Below are 21,010 nucleotides of genomic sequence, written 5' to 3' on the forward strand. Positions count from 1 at the left end.
TCACATTCGCGCTGGGACCCGTGATAAACACGTTACCATACGGATGATTCACAGATTGACATACTAAATGATTTGACACTACGATCGAATAACCTTTCGAACTCTCCCCCACCCATCCACCTTCTTTTCCAATGGAGTGCATTGTACCAGGACTGACTTAACCCTTAAATGCGCAATGTTGTTTTAAAACAACATTGTAAAAACCATCTCAAAATTATCGTAGCAACGTATTAAAACCGTGAGACAATTTTCAGAGAATTTGAAAAAATTGGTTTGCGCCTTTAAGGGTTAAATATAACTGTATAACTGTTCCGTCGGGTTTCGAAAAAAAAACAAGAAATATAGATGGTGGAGATAGACCTGTGCGCCGCCGCGCCACGCCGCCGCCGCCGGTAAATTTCAACAAACGCCGACGCCGAAATGTAGACCGGCGGCGCGCCGCCGACGCTTTTTTCTCACGCCGACAATCCGCGAACTCGAAAATCATTAGCTCATAATTTTATCCACAAATCTATGAACATTGTCTATGGTCCGAATATACGACGTTAACTGATTCATGATTTATCACATATTGATCTTTATTTGGTATTAGTGGTTGTGAATTAGATCACTAAGTTAACAAAGTCTTGATATTTTCTCGAAAATCATTACACGACACTCGGCATATAATTCATAGATCCATTCTTGCTTTGTCAACTGGTTATGATTGCGAGCATATAAGTTACAATTCACCATTCATGAAATGGTCCACACATTCAAAAAAAAACACATCCACTTTCAAGATATAGTTGATTCCTTATATGTTAGACACGATTCACCAGTCGAGCTCGTGAAACTGTTCATGATATAGTTCATAAAGTAATAAATCTTTCACATAATCTTAATATACTTACGTAAACAATTACAAAGAATTTAGACTATTATTCATGGATTATTCGCTCTACTCTTTGGTTTTGAAATTTCTATGTGAGCTATTGTGTACAATTGCTAGCAACCAGTCTCATAGGCGCGAGTATTACAAGGAAACTACTAGGACCTGTAATCAGGATTGCCACTATTTTTCAAAGAAAATCTGGCAGTTCAATTAAAAATATCTGGCAAAATCTGGCACTTGACAGCGACCTCATAGTCATCGAAATTTGGCATATATTTTAGTTTTCGTAGAATGTGCATCAATCGATTTTTGTAAAATTTGGGACATGTTTACCCAAATTTCCAAAATGTGTATGTAGCCGCTTCCAAAACTTAAAAATCTGACAGAATGAGAGATTTGTCTTTTTGCCTGGAAGCTGCCAAAACCTCTGGCTGTGCCAGATAAATCTGGCATAATGACATCCCTGCCTGTAACCCTGTTATTCTTTTGTTAAGATTCAGTGTAATTTTCGAAATTAAATGAAACTGCGCTGAGCACCAAAAATACATTACCTAGCCACAATTCATGTCCGTAATTAAGAAAACTATAAGACACGTGACTCTGTGTAAAAAATCCGACGGTAAGCTCAAGACTAAAATATCACGATAACACGACGAGAATTTACGAAAATCTTTGCACAATCGTTCAATTCTTTACTTTTTCAGTCAATAAAGCTAATATAAATCAATGTATCATCAAGTTATGAACTAGAATCATAAAAATATTAAACATATTCAGGTACAACCACCTACTAAACATTTGAGTATAATGGAATCTTTTTTTTTGCGTGAACTAGTTTTGTAAAAACACAAAAATTATTTTCAATACGAGGTTTATTTATCATTGATTGAATCGTGACCTATTTTGAATTTTTTTTCTTGAAGAATAGTTGGGCAGAGTGATCTTGACTTTTAGCGACGTTGGTGCACTGATGTGGCGATGCAGAGGGTAAGATTTCTGGTCGCATAAATTATTAATCGTGTCATCTAGCCCCACTCAAGAAAGATTTTCAGTGGCAGTTGCATCAGCCCGGTATCACAGACAAAGAGGACGTAACACGAGATGAATTTTCATCACTCGTAGGTAAAACGGTCGATTTAAATTACAAAAATGCGCAATATCAGCGAGCGTGGCGGTAGTGAAAAGATTTTGACACAGAGTTAAATGCGTTACTTAGTTTCTGCACCCATCCGAAAACGTTACCGTCTTTTTAATCTCATGCAAACAAAAAAAATTGGCTGAAAATGTGAAACTTATTCTTGTCGAAGTGAGCAAGGCGGGAGTGGTTCACAACCATTTCTTAAGTTACAACACGATGCCGATCTGTGAGTAAGCACATAATAGGATGTTAGTAAATTAATTGATTCGGTGTATCGAATCTGAATAGATGTATGCAATGGATTAGAATTTGAAGATCCCCGGAACTGCTGGAGAAATTGGCGGTGTGCAGGTGCAACGAAAACTAGAGATACGCTCAGACCATTTTCAATCAGACTTGTTTAATGATCAGCTTCAACCCAACAGGAGCTAAAACATCAAGTCGTGGAATTATTATGAATGATAATAACTGTATATTTAGGTTTCGTCAGGGTGCAGATCTGTATGATTCCAGCACATCGAGCATACTTTGCATTCAAGATATAAGCAAATCTTACGTTGAAAGATGCCATTCCATGTAGTGCCATGGAATCGAATATGCCTTATCATCGCGAACATTTGGTACTTACAAGAAGTAAAAGTAAACGCCAGCCTGTAAAATGAAGTAATCCCAGCAAAGTTCAGCCGGAATTGAACTGGAAATCTGGCTTGTTCCAGTTCGTACACGGGATCCAGTGGCACAACCGATTCTAACTAGAATCGGATGTGTTACTGTAGCAGGAATACAAACTGGAACCAGCCAGGATTCCAGTTCATTTCCGGCTGAGCTTAACTGGGATGTGTCTACCTTGAAAGGTGTCCTTACACGATAATTAAAAGTGATATTTCTGCGCAGTAATGCCATTAATAACGCCTCCTGTTAGGGTACCTGGTATCTGCGGGAGCGACGGTAAAGAAGACTAAATTGAAACAAAAAACAATGAAACGACAACAAGAATTAATTTCCTCAAACAAAACAAAAACTGTTTTACCGTTGCTTAATTTCCCAAATATAGAACAATAAATAATTATTATGGATCATTGAAATACAGTCGTTACTCTGCATTCTTTAAATTTGTCAATTGCAATCATTATTTCATGCGAAGTCGTAGTATGCGACATCGACAATTTTTCTATTTCGTTCTTCAAATTTTACTACTGTAAAAATAGTTCCACCTTTCATTTATTATCTTGCATTTCGCAAGCAGGGTGGGCACTATTAGAGCATCAGTTAAAAAAATTTGATGTGGTTGCGAGAATTACATTTTGTGCAATGTGTTCAACAGATGTCGCTAGTACATTGTGGGCGATGATTTTTTTAGAATTTTCTTCAAGCTGTAACGACTGTTTGTATGTGCCTCATACAATAGAACCCGAAAATTTGGGAAAGGAATTGTACTGCCAAGATTTTTTTTTAGTTACATAGGTGTCAATATTTGTTACGCCGACACACGCCGGCGCGCCGCCGCCGATAGGGTCCAACGGCGTGACGCCGCCAACGCCGCCGCCGCCGGCCAAATATGTCGCTTACGCCGCCGCCGATTAAAAATGCATCGGCGCACACCTCTAGGTGGAGACGGGCATAGTGTAGTTGGTAATTCAATTGCCTTGTACGCAGCTCACTTAGGTTCGATTCCCAACCCCGCACATAGATTTTTTTCCAAAAGAGATTTCTCTAACCCGAAAAAGGCGAATGACTTCAAGGTTAAAACCTCTATAATCAAAATTTAAAGAAAAAAAAGATATAGATCGAATCCGTCTCAAATGAGTGTAAGACCTCCTTAAGGGAGATTTATACATACCACGTAATCAAAATGGGTTTTGATGCTATGTCTAGAGAGAAAGATATGTCCCGATTTTGTCAATGTTCCAGTTTTCGAAAATGCCCTGTCCTATGTTCACTACTTGGGAAGCGCTACAGTCACTGCGGCTTTTATTGGAAAGGTCAATAAACGAATGCATTAATTAATTTTCTACATTCCTGTAACATTTGTGGCATTTTAGGTTTTTAAAGCGCATTACACCAGAAGTCGGTGTTACACTCATTCAACTTGGGTGTATTTTCTTTTGCATTACACATAAGGTAAAAATAAAAATCATATTGAATTGAACGAATTAGTAATAACTTATTTAAACGATGTTTTGCAAAAAAACTTAAATGTTTCATGCTTTAGCCTACATTTTCATTTTAGAGAGTGCATTAAACCGGTATAGTCGATACTACAATCATTCAAACTTGGGTGTAATCAGTCTATCTATTTTACGCACTACATCGGTGCAGAACCAAGAAAAAGCGAAAAAGATCCGAAGTTACGCTGTCTGTAGTATCGAAATGTCCGACAGCAAAAAACGTTAAATACATACCTACTAGATGAAATACACCTGTTTACTCACGAATGGAAAAATTTCAAGCTGTCCTTTGACAATTCTGAGTACCTCATGTCAACCTAGCGAGATTTTCCGTGTTCAACAATGTTCACATTTTAATCGTTATTAAACATGCTCTCGAAGAAAAAAAAGTTTTGTTTACATATCTGACAGTTTGCATTATGGAATAAAAAAGTATCTTGTAATATACCTGTTTTTGAAATACGCAGTGTCCAGCTTTCCTACATCCACTTACCATTCATGAGCCACGCTATTACGCTACGCCACGCTAAAACTGTATCACCAATGAATAGCCCGTTACATAGCCAAGCAACTTATTCTAAAGTTTTCCTACTTTTTCGAATGGTGTAAAACCGTAAAACGTCATCTGTATGATTCTTTTCAATTACCATTGCCAAAGTTGTACTCGATAAACCACTACATGTAAGCCGTTCCCGGCGGGCGCTCTTGCAACCAACACACATGCAACCTTCGATTGAAATTGAACACCAAAAGCGCGAGAGTGAAAAGAGCGATCACCTTTGCGCACCAGCTGTTGTACCCGTTTGTAGCAGACCCAGTGCTGCCAAAACAGTGGACCCTCCAAAGAGATGAGAAATAAACGTTTACGAAATATTTCTAGAGAAAATTTTGAACCACGCGGAAAACATGAACAAAAATATTATCAGTCGTTATGACCAGAGTTAAAAATAATCGAAGCTCTTTTTTGACGGTTGAAAATGAACCTGATGCGACTCGCGGTGAATAGAAAAAATATTCATTCAAATATCCACATTATTCATTCAGTTGAATATCGTACAATATATTCATTTAACTAATTATCTAGGAAAATGTTTTCAAATGGCGGAAAAGCATACGAAACAACAATCATCATCACTTACATTGTTCCAGGGCCTACTTTGATGCGTTTGATTCGTTGCTGCACGGTCGCTTCATGTAATAATCGGAGACGAATGAAAATGTGCATGGATGAATGGGCGGTTTGTTCGTTTGACGTTTTCAGCTGCGTCACTGAATATTGAAAATGAATGTGGCTGAATATGATCAATTTTCATTCAATGAATTTGAATATTTTTAACTCTGGTTATGACGAAGCCAAACAATACAATGTTTTACAGACATGCAGAATATGGAGTGAAGATAGAAAAGCCGGAGACATTATAAGGGTACCATGTGGCTGCCAATGGCGCGTATTACTGAAACTTCAAAGAATATTCTTACTCTTGAATGTGCACAATGTAGCTGTTAGTGACGATAGTTAGTAGAAATTCCCAATTGTTTCATACCTTAGTGAGTAATTATCAATTACAGCGAAGAACCGATTTTGTCAGCTTTTTGACCCAATTTTGTCAACATCATATGAAAATTGATAGTAGTTTGAAGGGTCCTAGCAGACAAACCAAGTTGAATTCGAGCAAATCTTTTCTTAAGCATAGTTTTCTTATCTTAGAGATCCGAAATAATTAAATTAAATAAAAATTTTAATTTATTTTTCAATTTTGCACTGCAGACCCTCTTAGTAGAAATTGAACAATAATCAGAAAGTCTAGGGACTAAGACAGAATATTATAAGAGCATAGATTTACGAAAAAAAGAAAGAAAAATATGTGTCCCGTTTTTGTCAACGTACCCGTTTTATCAGCCTAAAATACACGTGTCTTCGCTAGATGTCAACCACCAGAGGGCACATTTTCATGTCAAAACGCGTCGAAAGCATTGAATTTTGTAAACTCAATCAATATTATAATTGAGTGTTATTTTTTCTACCTATTTCCTACCTCTGAAAAACATATAGATGGTAAATGTCCTGTTACACCACTAACATTCTTCTTCCGAAAACTAAAATGAAATTGAGACCCAAATCTGGATAGAAGATATGATGGGCAAAAATCACTGGAAAAGAGAGCATGTGTTGACAGTCGTGGTTATCCACTGATATACCTAAATGCTAGGCGAAACTTTTTCGTATCTCAAACAACGAACCTAACCTCAAAAATGCAAAGATAATTCCAGGTATCGATAATTCGCAATAAAATATCGACTTCGACTGAATGTTTTGGCATCAAACGAAAACGAGTGTTTTCTTATCACCGGTAATTGATTTTTTTTGGACAATTATGTAATGTTCATCGTAGAACAATTAAAATAGAACAACTATCTTCAATACAAGAAAATACTTTCAATATAGTTTGACTGCCACCGCTAATGATATTTAGTTGGCGCGTCACGCGTAGAGGTGTGCGCCGATGAAAAATGTCGTAATCGGCGGCGTAGGTGTGATTTGGGCCGGCGGCGGCGGCGTATCGGCGTGACGCCGTTTGCTAAAATCATCGGCGGCGGCGGCGGCGCAAAACGGCGTGGGATATTTTTTTATATGGATGGAAAGTAGTAATTTGCTCAATCATCTTGCTATGTTGACTATTGTGTCTGCGTGTGTCAAAATTAAACCAAATATTGATGATGTAGCGGTGTCATCAGCTTTAAGCATAACACTGTTTTTTAACCGGGAATTAATTTTATTTAAGAAAATGGAAAAAAATAAAAGTAAATATCCAAAATTGCGATTACTAAAGATAAATTTAAAAAACCGCTCCTAATACTTGCAATGCCAACTGTTACGAATATCGATGCTAACACAGTTTCAGAAAGTATGCAAAGTTTTATGCCATTCATTTTAATAAATGTTCCTCTGAGATAAAATAACAATACCTGGTCTTCAGTCTAATTTCTACTTCTGCCTGAGCCAGACCTATACAACCGAGTGAAGTGAAATAGAATATATTAACCTGTTACTTGAAGAAATTTCTTTATGCTGAGAATGCGGATCGATTATTCAACTAAAAATCACGGAACTATTAAATAAACCACGCTTTGTCACCATAACATGCAAATTCCTACGCGCAAGTATTAACATCAGACGCCACATCGTGAACAATCCTTGCGCAATACAAAGATACATATACAAACGAGAATGCATCTCAGCGAATTGCCGACTCATCGACGATATACCTATTTGAACAGTGATCTCTATACAAATACCTACAAACGGTTCCCAAATTTGTAACAGTTGTTCAGCACATAATGACAACTGCTAAACAGCATCCAGCACCCCAAAATCAACTGTTAGCACTATCGGTGAGGATAAAAAGGCGACGTTGCTCACGCGCAAGTGCAAGAAGCAAGATACAACATCCGACCGTCGGCACCAATACAGCTTTAACTATGAAGACCTGGACGTCAGACATGAGAGAAGCAAATAATCCCAAAGATACAGCAGACAAGCAGTCAACTGTATCCCCACCGCTAAAGAAGGTCTCCACTCTCAATAGAAAATCACGAGCACGAGATTCTGCGGATAACCAATAATGTTTTTTGCTGAAATATTGAAATAGAAATCAACGGGACGTTTTCTGGGCCACTCTGATCGTTTGATACACCGCACTCAATATTTTGCCCACGTATATCGTTGGAAAAAATCCTTAGCATGATAAAATTACAAAATGGTGCGGCTTCCAATACAGGTTAAACATCGAATCACTTTCGAACAATAGGCCAATATGGTATGGTAGTTTCGATTGCGGCAAAGTTCTACTGTATCGATTTTGTAGACTTTTTCGGTGAATTAAAGGAAAAGAGAAACAAAGGATAAGAAAATTGAAATGCAGATTTTTCTAGAGAGAACCAGTTGTAAACGTACAGAAAACCTTCCATTATGTTGACAGAAGTATGTCTAGCACTAGTTTTTCGTTCCAAGTTTCATTTCGGCAGACTTTGCAGCCAGGTTTTAGGAATGTGCAGTGCTACTGCATGGCTAGTGTTACGAGGCTACTGACTACTAAGAATCCTTCCTGGCGGGGGCTGGCTTATACGACGGGTGGCTTATACGACACCAACGCCTTACCCTCTGAACTACCAGACCAAGGTTAATAGTTAAAAGTCGTACGGCTTGAATTACTATATCGAAGGCATGACGCTATACGAGCTTTGCTTGCGTGTAAATTTGAGTAGAATGGTGATTCACGCGTGCGATGGTAATTTGCAACGTATTTTTATTTAAATATTTACACAGATTTTTTAGAAACAATTGTACTGGCTTATATGTCGGTTCAATAAGTTTTAACTGTTTCTAACCATGAAAAAGTGACATCATTCGTTCGATATGCTATCTAATTCCGCATGAGCCGAATATTTTCTTGCACTGAGTAACTTGTGTCTTTAACTACTGAGAACTCGACAGTAGGGAGTATTATGGTTTCCACAGACTGACGGTTGATTGCTGCGATCCGGATGACTATGCGGGTAGGAAGTCAGCAAAAGTATTGTCCAGGCTATTTTATTATCATATCGATTGATTGATTAGTAAAACAAGTAATGCTTAGAACAAGTATATTGCTTAACTTCTGAATATCTTAATACCTTTTACCGACCTATTCGGCTGATATTCGCTTGTCCAGTCTTTAAACAGCGGAACACTATATAAATTCACAGTTCATAAGCAAACCGCTCGCAGACACGGTGACAGTTTAATTTCTTGCTGAATTGCCGTGCGGTTCGAAAGCAGCTTTGTTTCCATATGGATACAATTTGTTTCCATATGGATACAATATCCTGCCTCAAGATTGGTAATGGTAAGAATCACACAAAACTATTACAACAGAAAAGATTATCGCAAAATAAACCAAAATTCTTTCACTCAATACACATTCAGGTCAAATATGGGCGCGAGTTAAATATGATCGGCGGCGCAGCACAAAAAAGGCAATCGGCGCGCTGACCATTTTTTCCTGAAATCGGCGGCGTGTCAAAATCATCGGCGGCGGCGGCGTGACGCGGCGGCGCACACCTCACGCGGATAAGTTTTACGTTCGAGAGCCAATCTACTATCGTGATTCGCTGGTTGGTCGTTTTTGAACTGGACCGCTTTTTAGTTATAGCTCCACTAGATGGAACATTGTAGAACTAAAAAGAACCTGAATGCCAAAACCTCATGTCAAATTTACTTCGACAATCAATAATTAACCCTCCGGAAGCCGCGCAAATGGCGCTCTGAACGAGCAACCGCTGGTGCGCTAAGACGATTTCGCTAGATTTTCAGAACAGTGTACACTCAGTGTACTAACGCGACTTCCGGAAGATTAGAGATTTCTGATCTGATAATTAAATATTTGAAAAGATTCATTTACACTACTGGCTTCTCCATTCGAGTTTTTGGCATCTGTCAGTCGGTTCAATCAGCGAATCAAAATTGTTAGTTGGACAGGAGTGTGACCCAACCAGCGATTCACGTCTATAGTACTGAACGTGTAAGCTGTCGCTCTAGCATATCCCATGTGTATAGGGAATCCCATAGCACATGGGACAGTTATTCGTTTAGCGGCAGTAAGGCTGAGATGTGACTCAAAAACATCAGTATTGAGAACAACCTACCCAGTAAACAAAAAGGCGGCGGGGTAAACTAAATGCTGGCGATCTGTAGGCTATTGAAACTTTGTTCTTGGCTACCCGCCGTAAGTCCGTTTACTGTAAAAGTAGTGTGGATCTGGGTAAGGACAAACTGTTAAATAACTTCATGTAACACAGAAATCCGATTATAAGTACTAGCGTTGCAAGTTGTGTATATAAAGTTGAGAATATGTAAATAGAAACTAGCAACACTGACCATCGAGCATGACTCACACACCTAACTAATATAATATTGGTGCGTATCCGAACCATATATTTACTGCCTGCTTATAAATGCGTTTCTTGGTAGATGAGTTAAATGCTGATGGTCGTTGAGAAAAGGACGGAGGCTAAGCAAAGGGGGCAGAGTAGGAAAATGAAAAAGGAATACTCGAGTAAATTTTCTCACCTTTCTTGGGAGTCCTTTCCCGGTTATGCTGAAGCACCGGCAAGATGGCTCGCCGAAACCGGCACTAGCACTTTTCACCCCGGACAGCAGTCATAGCAAATCAAATTATCGGTACTAGAAATTTAAAACGGAAACCTAACGCACCTAGAATTTCAATGTTCTTCCCGGCGCACAAAACGTTATTCTTTTTCCTGCACATTCATGGCCACGAAACGCCATAGCATTTTAACGTGTTCAAGTTTAAGCACTTTTATTCCTAAATTGAAGTCCAATAATACCTATCCAACGAGCATTGAAAAGTTTGCGAATTAATCATTTCACTTTAGAAAACGCCTTTTTTCTTCGGATTCAATTTTGACAAAATGGACAATTTTTGCCCTCTGCTCGGAAAAGGAAAAACGACTCTTCTTTTCGGCGGCAGTCCGCGCTTTGAAAGCTTCGGTTTTCACTACCATCAAATGCGACAGAAAGAAACGACTGCTGCCACTAATACTAGCGCAGGCTTGCAGCCCGCGAACGATCAATGATGCAAACGCATTCGACTGAGGATCGCTTCGCTTGGATAAGCTGCTCACTCCAACGGGTAAATTATATTCATATCTGTCAAATGTATGGCAATCTCTTTCTGTCAAAATGTGCATTACGGAAATATTGTGGTGTGTTGGTTTCAACGGTTTCAAGCCGTGCACAGAGGAATATCTCAGACAAGAAACTGTCCAAAATTAAATTAGAATTGGAATCGCTTATCTATCTGAGAAACAAAAATATGCATAGTTAGCATACTTTAAATTCCATCTTTTTTCTTCTGCTGTGATTTTTATGCACCGAATATGTACACGCAACCGTAAAATAACCTACAGAATAAGTTTTTTTAACTAAAATTTATGTATTTTTGAGCTGTGCGTCGCTTTCGGACTTATTAGCACTGAGAACTGACATACAAGTAAAGTTTTCAACTTGTGTAAGAAATTAAACTGTCGCTTTGAAATGACAACAGCAAGTAGCAACATGCCACTGATCGGCGCTTCGATCGGCCAGCAATCACTATACGGGACTTGAATGCAAACTTGGATACAATGGTGACTCATGCATGCTAACCTGTATGCGATGGTGATTTTCAACGTATTTTCATTTAAATGTTTACACAGGTTTTTCGGGAAGGTTTGTTCTAGCTTATATGTCTGTTCTCTGTGTTATTAGTGTTGTCAAAAACAAAACGAGAGATTCGACTCAGTCGAGGTCTTCCGTGCAGTAAGGTACTTTTAAGTTGTTTGTAGTATACTCAAAATTAGGTAAATTCAACCAAAATTTAAGTAAATTAAACTCAAGGTTGAGTTATTATTTTTGCCGTAGTTAAATGGAAACTAACTTCAACACGGTTTACCCAATTTTACCTTCCTGCACGATACCACGAGATTGAGTCAAAAGTACTGAATTTTAGGTAGTTTTTCGGTGGCGTGTACAATAGACTGATTCGATTACTAGTGCCACCAGTACTTACACCTAATTTTAAGTAAATCGGACAAGTCTAGCTAGCAGACCAACCTAGGGGCAGATCACTTGTGATGCATTTTTAAAAATCAGCGAAATTAAATGCATTTATTTCCATCAAAATAGAAATTCATAATGTATTTTGCGTTGCGTGCAATGTTGTTTGCGTTACGTGTAAGACGTCAAAACCCTACAGAAAAACTAACCCTACATTTAACAAAACGTCGAACACAGTGGATCAGCGTAGGATGTTTGTTAAGCAAATTTTTCAGCAAGGCAGTGCAAAGCTGATGCAAAAATGGAAATTAAATGCATTTTTTCAATTTGATGCAAATTTGTTATACATTCTTAGGGTGCTTACAGAGTGGCGGCGAGAAGCTGAGCTGGGGCTGGAACTGACATTAGAGTGCGAGATGCGAGAAACCTGCTTACTGCAAACCAAAGGAAGGATGTCAGAGTGAAAGCGGAGCGGATCGGCGCCGACTGCCTGCTATTACTCTGACAGGCTCCATTTGATATGCTGCGAGCAGGTTTCTCGCATCTCGCATCATACTGTCAGTACAAGCGCCTGCTCAGCTTCTCGCGGCCACTCTGTAAGCACCCTTAGAGTGATCTGCCCCTAGGGACCAACGCTCCTGAAGTTTGTATGAGATTTTTCGACAATTTACATGGAGAAAACCCACTAACTCGCATTTTTGCCGCTAGATGGCACTGTATGCACCGTATTATCACTGTAAGTAAAAATAAGAAAGATAATTTAATTGTCTACAACTTTGTCGAAGACTGCTTGTCAATCCGGCTTTGTCAAAAGAAGTTATTAAACTTCTAACAAAGTGATGTCTGAGTCAGTTTTCTATGGGGCCTAGTTGTGCATGGTTGTGTATCTGTACTCGATTCCCACGAACTATACATTTTTGTGAAATAGACGTTAGATTTAGCTCATTAGTATGTTCAGAATAATTGTAGTAAATAAATAAATTCTGCGTGTATAGATCAGTGATTCCCCTCTAAGAACGGTTGGTTTCAAAATCGTCCAATGAAGGACGTTCGTTAGACCAATTTGGACAACGTCCAAATAACCGTTCTACAAACGTCCATCGTTGGACCCGTGTTGAACGAATTTGAAACAATTTTTTGGACGTCTCAGTGGGTCTCTACTCAAATATTGATGTCGTTGCTGGGGGTCCGCGAAGCAGAGATGCCAGATTTGCAGACATGTCTGCAAATTCGCAGACTTTTAATTTCAGCTGTAGATTTTTTCGATGACGCATATATTTCTCGACAAACATATGATTACGGCCTAAAAGCCAACTGTCAAAATCTACTTTGAATGGAAATTCCGGACAAACCGTTACACGCCAATCACAGATGTTGGTAGTAAACGAAAGAGAAAAGTTTTCACTTTCATAAACTGTTGTGAACTGTTTTCGACTAGTAACGGTATGTCTGGAATTTCCATTCAAAGTGGATTTTGACAGTTGGCTTTTAGGCCGTAATCATATGTTTGTCGAGATTTGTAGATTTTTTAATTTGGTTGCAGATATTTATATTTTTTTAGCTTGGTTATTTACAGATTTTTGAAAATAAATGCTTTTGGTTGCACTAGTTTCAAATTACAGCTTCATCTATTTTAGATATTTTTGGTAATTTCTAAACTTTAAAAATAGTATTTGCAGACATTTGAAAAAAGTATCTGGCATCTCTGGCCACAAGCAATATGAATTGTAATTTTTTAGAGTGCTAGGTACTTGAAAAGTTATAGCTAGTTATAGTTTCCCTCCATATTCCCCCATAGGATTTCAAGCGTGTTTGACGAGGTCTAATATTGCCCAAGCGATGTGAAGCGAAACGAGCTGAATGATAGAACTGAACACAGACGGCTCAGATGTTCAAGGACCAGGCCTGTAAAAAATAGCAGATTTCGGAAGCAAAAACACCGAGTAATAAAATGTTTAATATTATACCTCTACAAACCGTACATTAATCGCTAAATATCTATAATAACGAAAACTTCATTTTTATCCGCCTCAGGCTGTTGGTATATCTGCATGGCCGAGTAGGTGATAGCTTTAACTTCCGTTCCCTGCGGATGCTTCTCCAAATCGAACTCTTCCCCGTAACATCGACATTCAATGTAGAAATTTTCCATATCAAACTTTGTGATTTCCAATTTTTTTACGATTAGAAAAGGTTCCGCTGAAAAGAGAAACAGTAGCTCGTCCAGAAATCGAAAGAGTAGATTATCAATATCGTCCGTTGGATCGGTTTTTATCTCGTAGCATGTTTTAATGTCCACCGTGGAGAGTTCCGTCATGTATCCGAACATCGCCATTCCACATTGTTCAAAGGCTTCCTTCAAAGTTTCGCCCCAAGCGTGAAGTCTGAAAGTGGGTTTAATATGCGATAAGGATGTTCAGTATTGCTTGAACACATCACACAAGTTCCACTCTTTAGTGGATCTAGGTTTTGACACAGATTAACTTCCAATACTTACTGCACATCTGCTGTGTGGTCTAGATCTGTAAACATACGTTAGCATAATTTCATCATAAAGTAGGAAATACTGGTGTGCAAAACTCTTACATTCGTATTTGATTTCAGGGATTACCAGTTCCTCCGGGTTCAACGGGATTTGCATGGTGTCTTTTATACTGAAAGGAAATTAAAAATAGAATTGTTTACTTTAGCCCCATTATTGTTTATTATTGTTAATCGTACGATAGCTTGTCAGTTTAGTACTATAAATCAGGTCAAGGAATAATATCTTAAATAGAAATTATACATGGAAAGATTAATTTAACATCAATAGTACATACTGTCTTAGTTTTGTGCTAGTTTGTTAGTTTAGTGTCTTAGTTTTGTGCTAGTTTACCATAATGGGGCCTTTTGAATTGGGTTTTTTTTGTCAAAAGGAGCAGAAATTGCAAACTTTTACAATTGTTTAAGCTATGAAATATACTAAAAAAACTTATAAACAGTGATATAGTGCAGGGAAAGGTGGTTTGGACGCATAGTCAAGTCCAACGATCCGAAGTGGCACAAAGTCGCTGAGGATCCGCTAGACGAATTGGTCGCAAACCCGCCGTCGGAAGCCCAAGCAAGCATATAATCCACTCTTTTGCCGGTATACTCAAATATAGGGACTATGACTAGTTTGTTCGACCATTTGTCAGGTTAAGGAAACAAGTTGGGCGTCACGTGAAAACATGGATGTGGCTTAGCCACATCCATGTTTTCACGTTGTTGTTGTTGGCTGTTGCTAAATATTGGCACAGCTTACCCTATGCTTGAGTGTAACGAGTAAATGAGTAGATCACAAGTTCGCAAAGGTTTCCGACAGCGGTCAACTCGTTCAGTGGATCTCCAGCGGCATTATGCCGCCGGCTTAGGGGCTAAAGTAAACAATTACCTTATTAGCAGTTACGTGTTTCTATTTATATAAACGACAGCAGTTGTGACTAAAAATTTAAATTTCAAGAATATTGTAAAATTGTAGCACTAAACTAGGTATTTTGAATTAAACTTTGTTTTGTTTTTAATGTTGTTAATGGTCACTCGATAATTTTGACGTTATAACCAAGATTAACGGAAAGAGGTGGCGGTAGACGTAAAATACACGTCAAATTAAAAATAATATATTTTTTCAAAGGGCAAAACTAGCAATTACCATTCAATGTGAATATTAATATCAAAGATAAACTCAAGATAGAGTGGTCCGATGTTTCGCATGTACCATCCAAAAGCGACCCCTCGATAAACCCGGTTCACCGTCAGACTGACAGCTCAATAGTAAACTGAAGCGAGGCCTTGCGAAAAAGAAACAACGTCGATCTTTGCGTCGTATCTATGACAATAAGTTATTGCGAAAATAACAAGGAAATTTTCGGCAGAAAATTAAACAAATCGCGAGCTTTTCAAAGTTCGGTAATTATGTGATATGTGAAGTAATATAATGTTTTGCTATTGATAAATAAATTAGTGAATTAGTCTGCCAACTAACAATTGATATATTTTACGTCAGATTCAGCAAGAAAGTCGGTAGAGTGAAGTCGATGGTAAACTGCGAATTTTCTTAGTTGGAATTGTTATGATATTCACCTGCTTAGAAACGGACTCGTTCCCTTTAATAATTTCGGCCATAAATGGTCTGCAAACATAGCTGTAATATGTTTTACTGTCCATATAGATTACATGTTTCTTTCATAAGAAGATTGTCTACAACTTTGATTTGATTCGTAACCATAGCATTTTGTCGACGCGTGCTAAAAATTATCGACGCCTATTAACGAGGGGTCAGCAAAAGCATACTATTAATCAGTTCACCGGTTCACGGTTGCTGAACCATCTTTTGTTAATGGTTTGTATGGGACCTAGTAATCTTGAGTTTATCTTTGTTAATATTGCAGACTGGAAAAATCTTAATTTTACCAAATCATGGAATATCCCCTTCAAAGCGTTTTTGGCAGTAGGATTTATCTGTTTTAACCCCTAATTGCAGACTTCTGTGGCAAGTCGTTCAAATGGCAAGATGGCGGAAGGGTGAGTCGAATGGATTTATGAATGTTATAGTTTTGTTCTTGTGGTCTGATATGATATTATACTAGCCTGGTTTGGTAGTAACATGTAGTATGTGATATGGTAAAATGTTTGTTAATAAAACGGACATTGTGTGTTATAGCAACATTTCTAAATATGAAAAAGAAGTTGGCTGCTCTGCCAACATCGCTAGCCGCATAAAGTCAACTGTCATCAATTATTCAGCAGGGCACAAGAAAACCAAAAATAAGAAGCCAGTTGTCTCGTCTTGTCTTAGGTCACCCGAATAGAATTGTACAATAGCATTGACCCTACAAACAATCATGAAACAATAAATTGTAGTTATTACTGTTTAAATATTGTTCGACGCAGAGTTCTCGCAGTAGATTTATAATAAAAATTCATGTAACAATCAATTTTACTGTTCAGAAAAATTTTCGACTTTTGACTGTTTTCGAGAAAAAAATATGTGGAGAAAAATCGATTTTTTAAATGTTAAGATGCATAACTAGATTTAATGCCTTATGAAATATTGACGTCGAACCGTGTTTGGTCATCAGTAACGGTTTGTCCGGAATTTCCTCATTCGCAAACCACAGAGAACAGACGTCCATCTTCAGCATTCAACTTGTGTAACAATCTCTAACGGTTTCGAAGGTAGTTGGGATATCCAAACCAGGTGCGCTACTGTCGTCATGTTTTTTGTGGCTGAGTTCGACTGAATTGACAGCGGTTATTCCTTTACCCAGTCAAACTAGTCCGGAACCGGTTCGGACTTCCAGTATGAATTCCAGCTCAAATGCATGAGCCGATAGAGTCGAAATCGGTTGTTCTCTTTGAGCAAGATTCCATACTGAATCCATTCAAGATTTCAAACCGGTTCAGGAATGGATTTGACGGATAGTTGGGACAACGCTAAAAGCAGATCACTTGTGGTGCATTTTTAAAAATCAGCTAAACTAAATGCATTTCTTTCCATCAAAACAGAAATTCATAATGTATTTTGCGTTGCGTGTAATGTATTTTGCGATGCATGTAAGACGTCAAAGCCTTACAAAAAATTAGCCCTATATTCAACAAAACGTCGAACAAAGTGAATCAGCGTAGGTCGTTTGTTAAACAAACTTTTCTGCAAGGGAGTGCAAAGTTGATGCAAAAATGGAACTTAAATGCATTTTTCTAATTTGATGCAAATTTGTTATACATTTCTAGAGTGATTTGCCCCTAGGGACAACGACAAAAAAAATCTGCAATCAATGATAGACAACAAAAACAAGTATACTGAAAACTTCAATTATTTATTAACAGAAACAAACACAACCGTATGTGCGAACGACCTTTTGAAAGTGTGATGTTAATCTTTCATGGTCCTGGTACTGCGTAACGGACCCGATCTGGACCAAAGGTCACTCAGCGTAGATACATCCGACGTAGCAGTCCGAGCTGGCAGAGTTCACTATCACACTGGCATGGATTTCCGCTTTTGAATTGACGCATCAGGCTGCAAGGCACTACTGTACTCAATCCTTAGATAAACACACTGTCCAGTTGATTGATTCGGATGCGACTTTACACTAACCACCCACATTCAGAAAGACTACAAATCCCTATACCCACACTTGATATACATAATATCGGGTGGTCCAGCTTTGTCTATCGTCGGCTAAACTTCAGCGAAATTCGACTTTTTCCAAGTTTGTCGGTCCTCGGAAGAGTGGATTTGGATAGGATAGTTGGGCAGAATGTGAGTTGCTTGGAATCGAATACAAATGTGTACGATCGTGACATTTTGTACGATTTAGGGAGCGGGGGACCGTATTGGAGAAGGTAGTCTGCTTTTCTTAATTGTCCACATGTTATAGGTATTCAGATTAATATTCTGGTTGCAGTTGAAAACTGGAAAATCCAACCAGCGACAATCGCATTTTCTCTGGTTCTAAACATTGGAATCACGTCGAAAGTAGTGCGCTGTTTTCGTACAATGATGCGCTATCCAGCGCACTACTTCCGACATCATGGATTAGCACTAAACAGGAAAAAAACGGATTGTCGCTGGATGGATTTTCCAGCCTTCAACTGCAACCAGAATATTAGCGCACCAATCACCGAGAATTTCCTGGAATATTTCTTTAATTCCTATCGAAAAATGTTTGTTGTCAAATTGTTTTTCCTTTCGTAACCAGGGTTTGTTTGAAAAAATAACAACAGACTATTAAGTGTTACTAGTTTCATGCATTTTCTAATCAAATGTCATATTTTACAGTACCAGTTACCTGAGTCACTGAAGGGTAGTCATATTTGCGATACAGTTTTCAAATGCCAGTGTCTAGTCGTGTCGTTGTTTGGGATAAGCTGGCTTGGCGGCGCTAGTGTTTATCGTATATTAATTCAAATGTTCACACACGTTATTTTAAATATTTTTGTTCGATCATTGATGTCTGTTCTCTGTGGTCAAACTGTTTAAATCAGCTGACCATGTTCTTCCGCATTTTTTTTGACCGGGCAGTAACGGTTTGTCCGGAATTTCCTTTCAAAGAGAATTTTGCCAGTTGGCTATTAAGCCGTAATCATATCTCGCCAAACATATGATTACGGCTTAAAAGCCAACTTCCGGACAAACCGTTATTGCCCAAACAGTTCACAGCAGTTTATGAAAGAAAAAACTTTTCTCTTTTGTTTACTACCATCATCTTTGGTTGGTGAGTAACGGTTTGTCCGGAATTTAATTTCAAAGATAATTTTGACAGTTGGCTTTTTAGCCGTAATCATATATTTCTCGACAAACATATGATTACAGCCTAAAAGCCAATTGTCAAAATCCACTTTGAATGGAAATTCCGGACAAACCGTTACACGCCAATCACAGATGTTGGTAGTAAATGAAAGAGAAAAGTTTTCTCTTTCATAAACTGTTGTAAACTGTGTTCGACTAGTAACGGTTTATCTGAAATTTCCATTCAAAGTGGATTTTGACAGTTGGCTTTTAGGCCGTAATCATATGTTTGTCGAGATTTGTCGAAATATATCTCATTTGGCCTTTTAAGAAATATCAGATTGATTAACAGCTTTTTTACTTTGTTAAATGACTAATTCATTTTTACCGTATTGCCAAGGAAACACGGAGTCGGATCGCGAGTGACCAATGGCCCCTTATATGACAGCTGGTTGTCGTTTTGTAATGTGGTTTTCGTTTGAGGCGAAACTGAGTCAGTTCCTAACCCCAACTGCTGTCAAAATGTATGAACTGACAGCGGTTGGAGTTAGAACCTGACTCAGTTTCAGGTTCAAGCGAAATCGCCATAAATATGTGAATGCATTTCGTAAGTTTTCGCATTCGTACTCTTTAGAAAGTCTAGCAAATTCTCATAAAATGATGATTCTTGAAATTAGTTTGATTAAACGACGCTAAGAAGTGTAATTTTTTGGTGAACAGCAGTTAGGCCGTTGTTTACGATGAAAAAATTAACCGGAACATTCCGGAGTACCCAGTGGGATCCATATCTCCTGGTAGCGCAAATAGTTGCGATACAGGCTTTACTCTATGCTAGTCTCGGTCTGATCATGATCATGATGGATTATTTAGCAGAGGCGAACCACACGCTGGATCATATATTCGAGTATCACGTATGTAGATATGGATAAGTGTTTTTCATCCCTATAACTATCACCACTTTTGCACAGGAAATTCACGTCACTGATCTGGGTGGAAGGTTGATCATCGTGGCGTGGGTAATCAACTCACTCGCTGGTTCCGGACTGCTCTGGTTCGTTGTTCGGCGAACAAAGCTCTGTTTGGATTTTAGTGTTACGTTTCACTTTATCCATCTGGTGGTTTGCTGGTGGTACAACAGTGCCTTCCCCACCACCATCAGCTGGTGGCTGCTGAATGCGGTTTGCACCGCCCTGATGTGCGTGGGTGGAGAGTTTCTCTGCCTCAAGACGGAACTTCGGGAAATTCCAGTCGGTTACTCGGCATTGAATAACAAAGTTGATTTGTAGTCTGTGGGATCATGGCCGCGATGGCTTGGATGTAAACTGAGTGCGAGTTAGTTTCGACTTGCTTGTGTTTTGTGTAAAAACTATTAATAATGTATGTGCTGTTTGTTATGTTGTGTTCTTTTGCGTGTAAATATAAGTTTGAAAAATTAGTTTCATTTTGCATTGCACGATTGGGAAATTGCGGCCTCGGAATGTATGGATAAAAAGAGTATTTTTTATAATAAATGATTAAATGCTTTTATGCTTTTAAAATTTTCAGCTTTGTTTTCGAATGCTAAGATGTATAGGAAAATGAGAAAATGCTTCATTGTGACGTCTACTGTCTCGAACGTACGCTGACATCGGAAGCGTGACAAAATACGGAAGACTACAGTAAGCTGAACATGTAGCACGAAAGCCGATAGGATGAGCAGCTAAAATTATGCTCAGCGATGAACCTGGCAGAGGTCATCGACTGGGGGAGACTACCTCCCCCCTCATGTGCAATAGAGGAAGGGTGGCGGGCGTTCTAGAAGACTAAAGATTGCCGATTCAGGATCAATTAACGTGGGAATCCAAAATTCTCTATTCGGAGTACCCGGGTTGTTCAGCTACGATGATGATGAAGTGTAATTCTATTCGATGCAAAAAGATTTTCGTCGTTCATGTTGCAGAATAAAACTAAAGATGAACGAGATAGTACCATGTACTCAGAA

At 38.5% G+C, this 21,010-nt stretch overlaps 3 protein-coding genes across 3 annotated transcripts in view; 1 reads left to right on the top strand and 2 right to left on the bottom strand.

Annotated features, from left to right (window-relative positions):
- Window positions 1-10,701, bottom strand: part of LOC131684695 (transcription factor E2f1) — a 53,399-nt gene extending 42,698 nt beyond the window's left edge. The window contains exon 1 of the mRNA XM_058967795.1: window positions 10,290-10,701. The gene's annotated coding sequence lies outside the window, so the exon portion shown is untranslated. The remainder of the gene's footprint in view (window positions 1-10,289) is intronic.
- A 2,721-nt stretch (window positions 10,702-13,422) lies between these two features.
- LOC131684700 (protein archease-like) lies at window positions 13,423-15,341 on the bottom strand. Its single transcript, XM_058967804.1, has 5 exons — window positions 15,190-15,341; window positions 14,364-14,431; window positions 14,275-14,299; window positions 13,745-14,161; window positions 13,423-13,682 (listed from the first exon to the last, which is right to left on the bottom strand). Exons 2-4 carry the CDS (start codon window positions 14,416-14,418, stop codon window positions 13,768-13,770), a joined length of 474 nt encoding a protein of 157 aa, XP_058823787.1. The 5' UTR covers window positions 14,419-14,431; window positions 15,190-15,341; the 3' UTR covers window positions 13,423-13,682; window positions 13,745-13,767.
- A 4,281-nt stretch (window positions 15,342-19,622) lies between these two features.
- Window positions 19,623-20,570, top strand: LOC131684699 (protein SYS1 homolog). Its single transcript, XM_058967803.1, has 2 exons — window positions 19,623-19,940; window positions 19,998-20,570. The coding sequence occupies exons 1-2, from the start codon at window positions 19,770-19,772 to the stop codon at window positions 20,313-20,315; spliced, it is 489 nt and encodes a 162-aa protein (XP_058823786.1). The 5' UTR covers window positions 19,623-19,769; the 3' UTR covers window positions 20,316-20,570.
- Window positions 20,571-21,010: the final 440 nt, after the last annotated feature.

The sequence above is a fragment of the Topomyia yanbarensis genome, chromosome 2 (assembly GCF_030247195.1).
Source record: "Topomyia yanbarensis strain Yona2022 chromosome 2, ASM3024719v1, whole genome shotgun sequence".
Taxonomy (NCBI): domain Eukaryota; kingdom Metazoa; phylum Arthropoda; class Insecta; order Diptera; family Culicidae; genus Topomyia; species Topomyia yanbarensis.

Coding starts and splice junctions, on each gene's coding strand:
- LOC131684699 (XM_058967803.1), top strand. CDS start 19,770: ATGAAAAAATTAACCGGAACATTCCGGAGTACCCAGTGGGATCCATAT. Junction 19,941..19,997: donor ATCATATATTCGAGTATCAC/GTATGTAGATAT, acceptor ACTTTTGCACAG/GAAATTCACGTCACTGATCT.
- LOC131684700 (XM_058967804.1), bottom strand. CDS start 14,418: ATGCAAATCCCGTTGAACCCGGAGGAACTGGTAATCCCTGAAATCAAA. Junction 14,300..14,363: donor CCCTGAAATCAAATACGAAT/GTAAGAGTTTTG, acceptor GTATGTTTACAG/ATCTAGACCACACAGCAGAT. Junction 14,162..14,274: donor GACCACACAGCAGATGTGCA/GTAAGTATTGGA, acceptor ACCCACTTTCAG/ACTTCACGCTTGGGGCGAAA.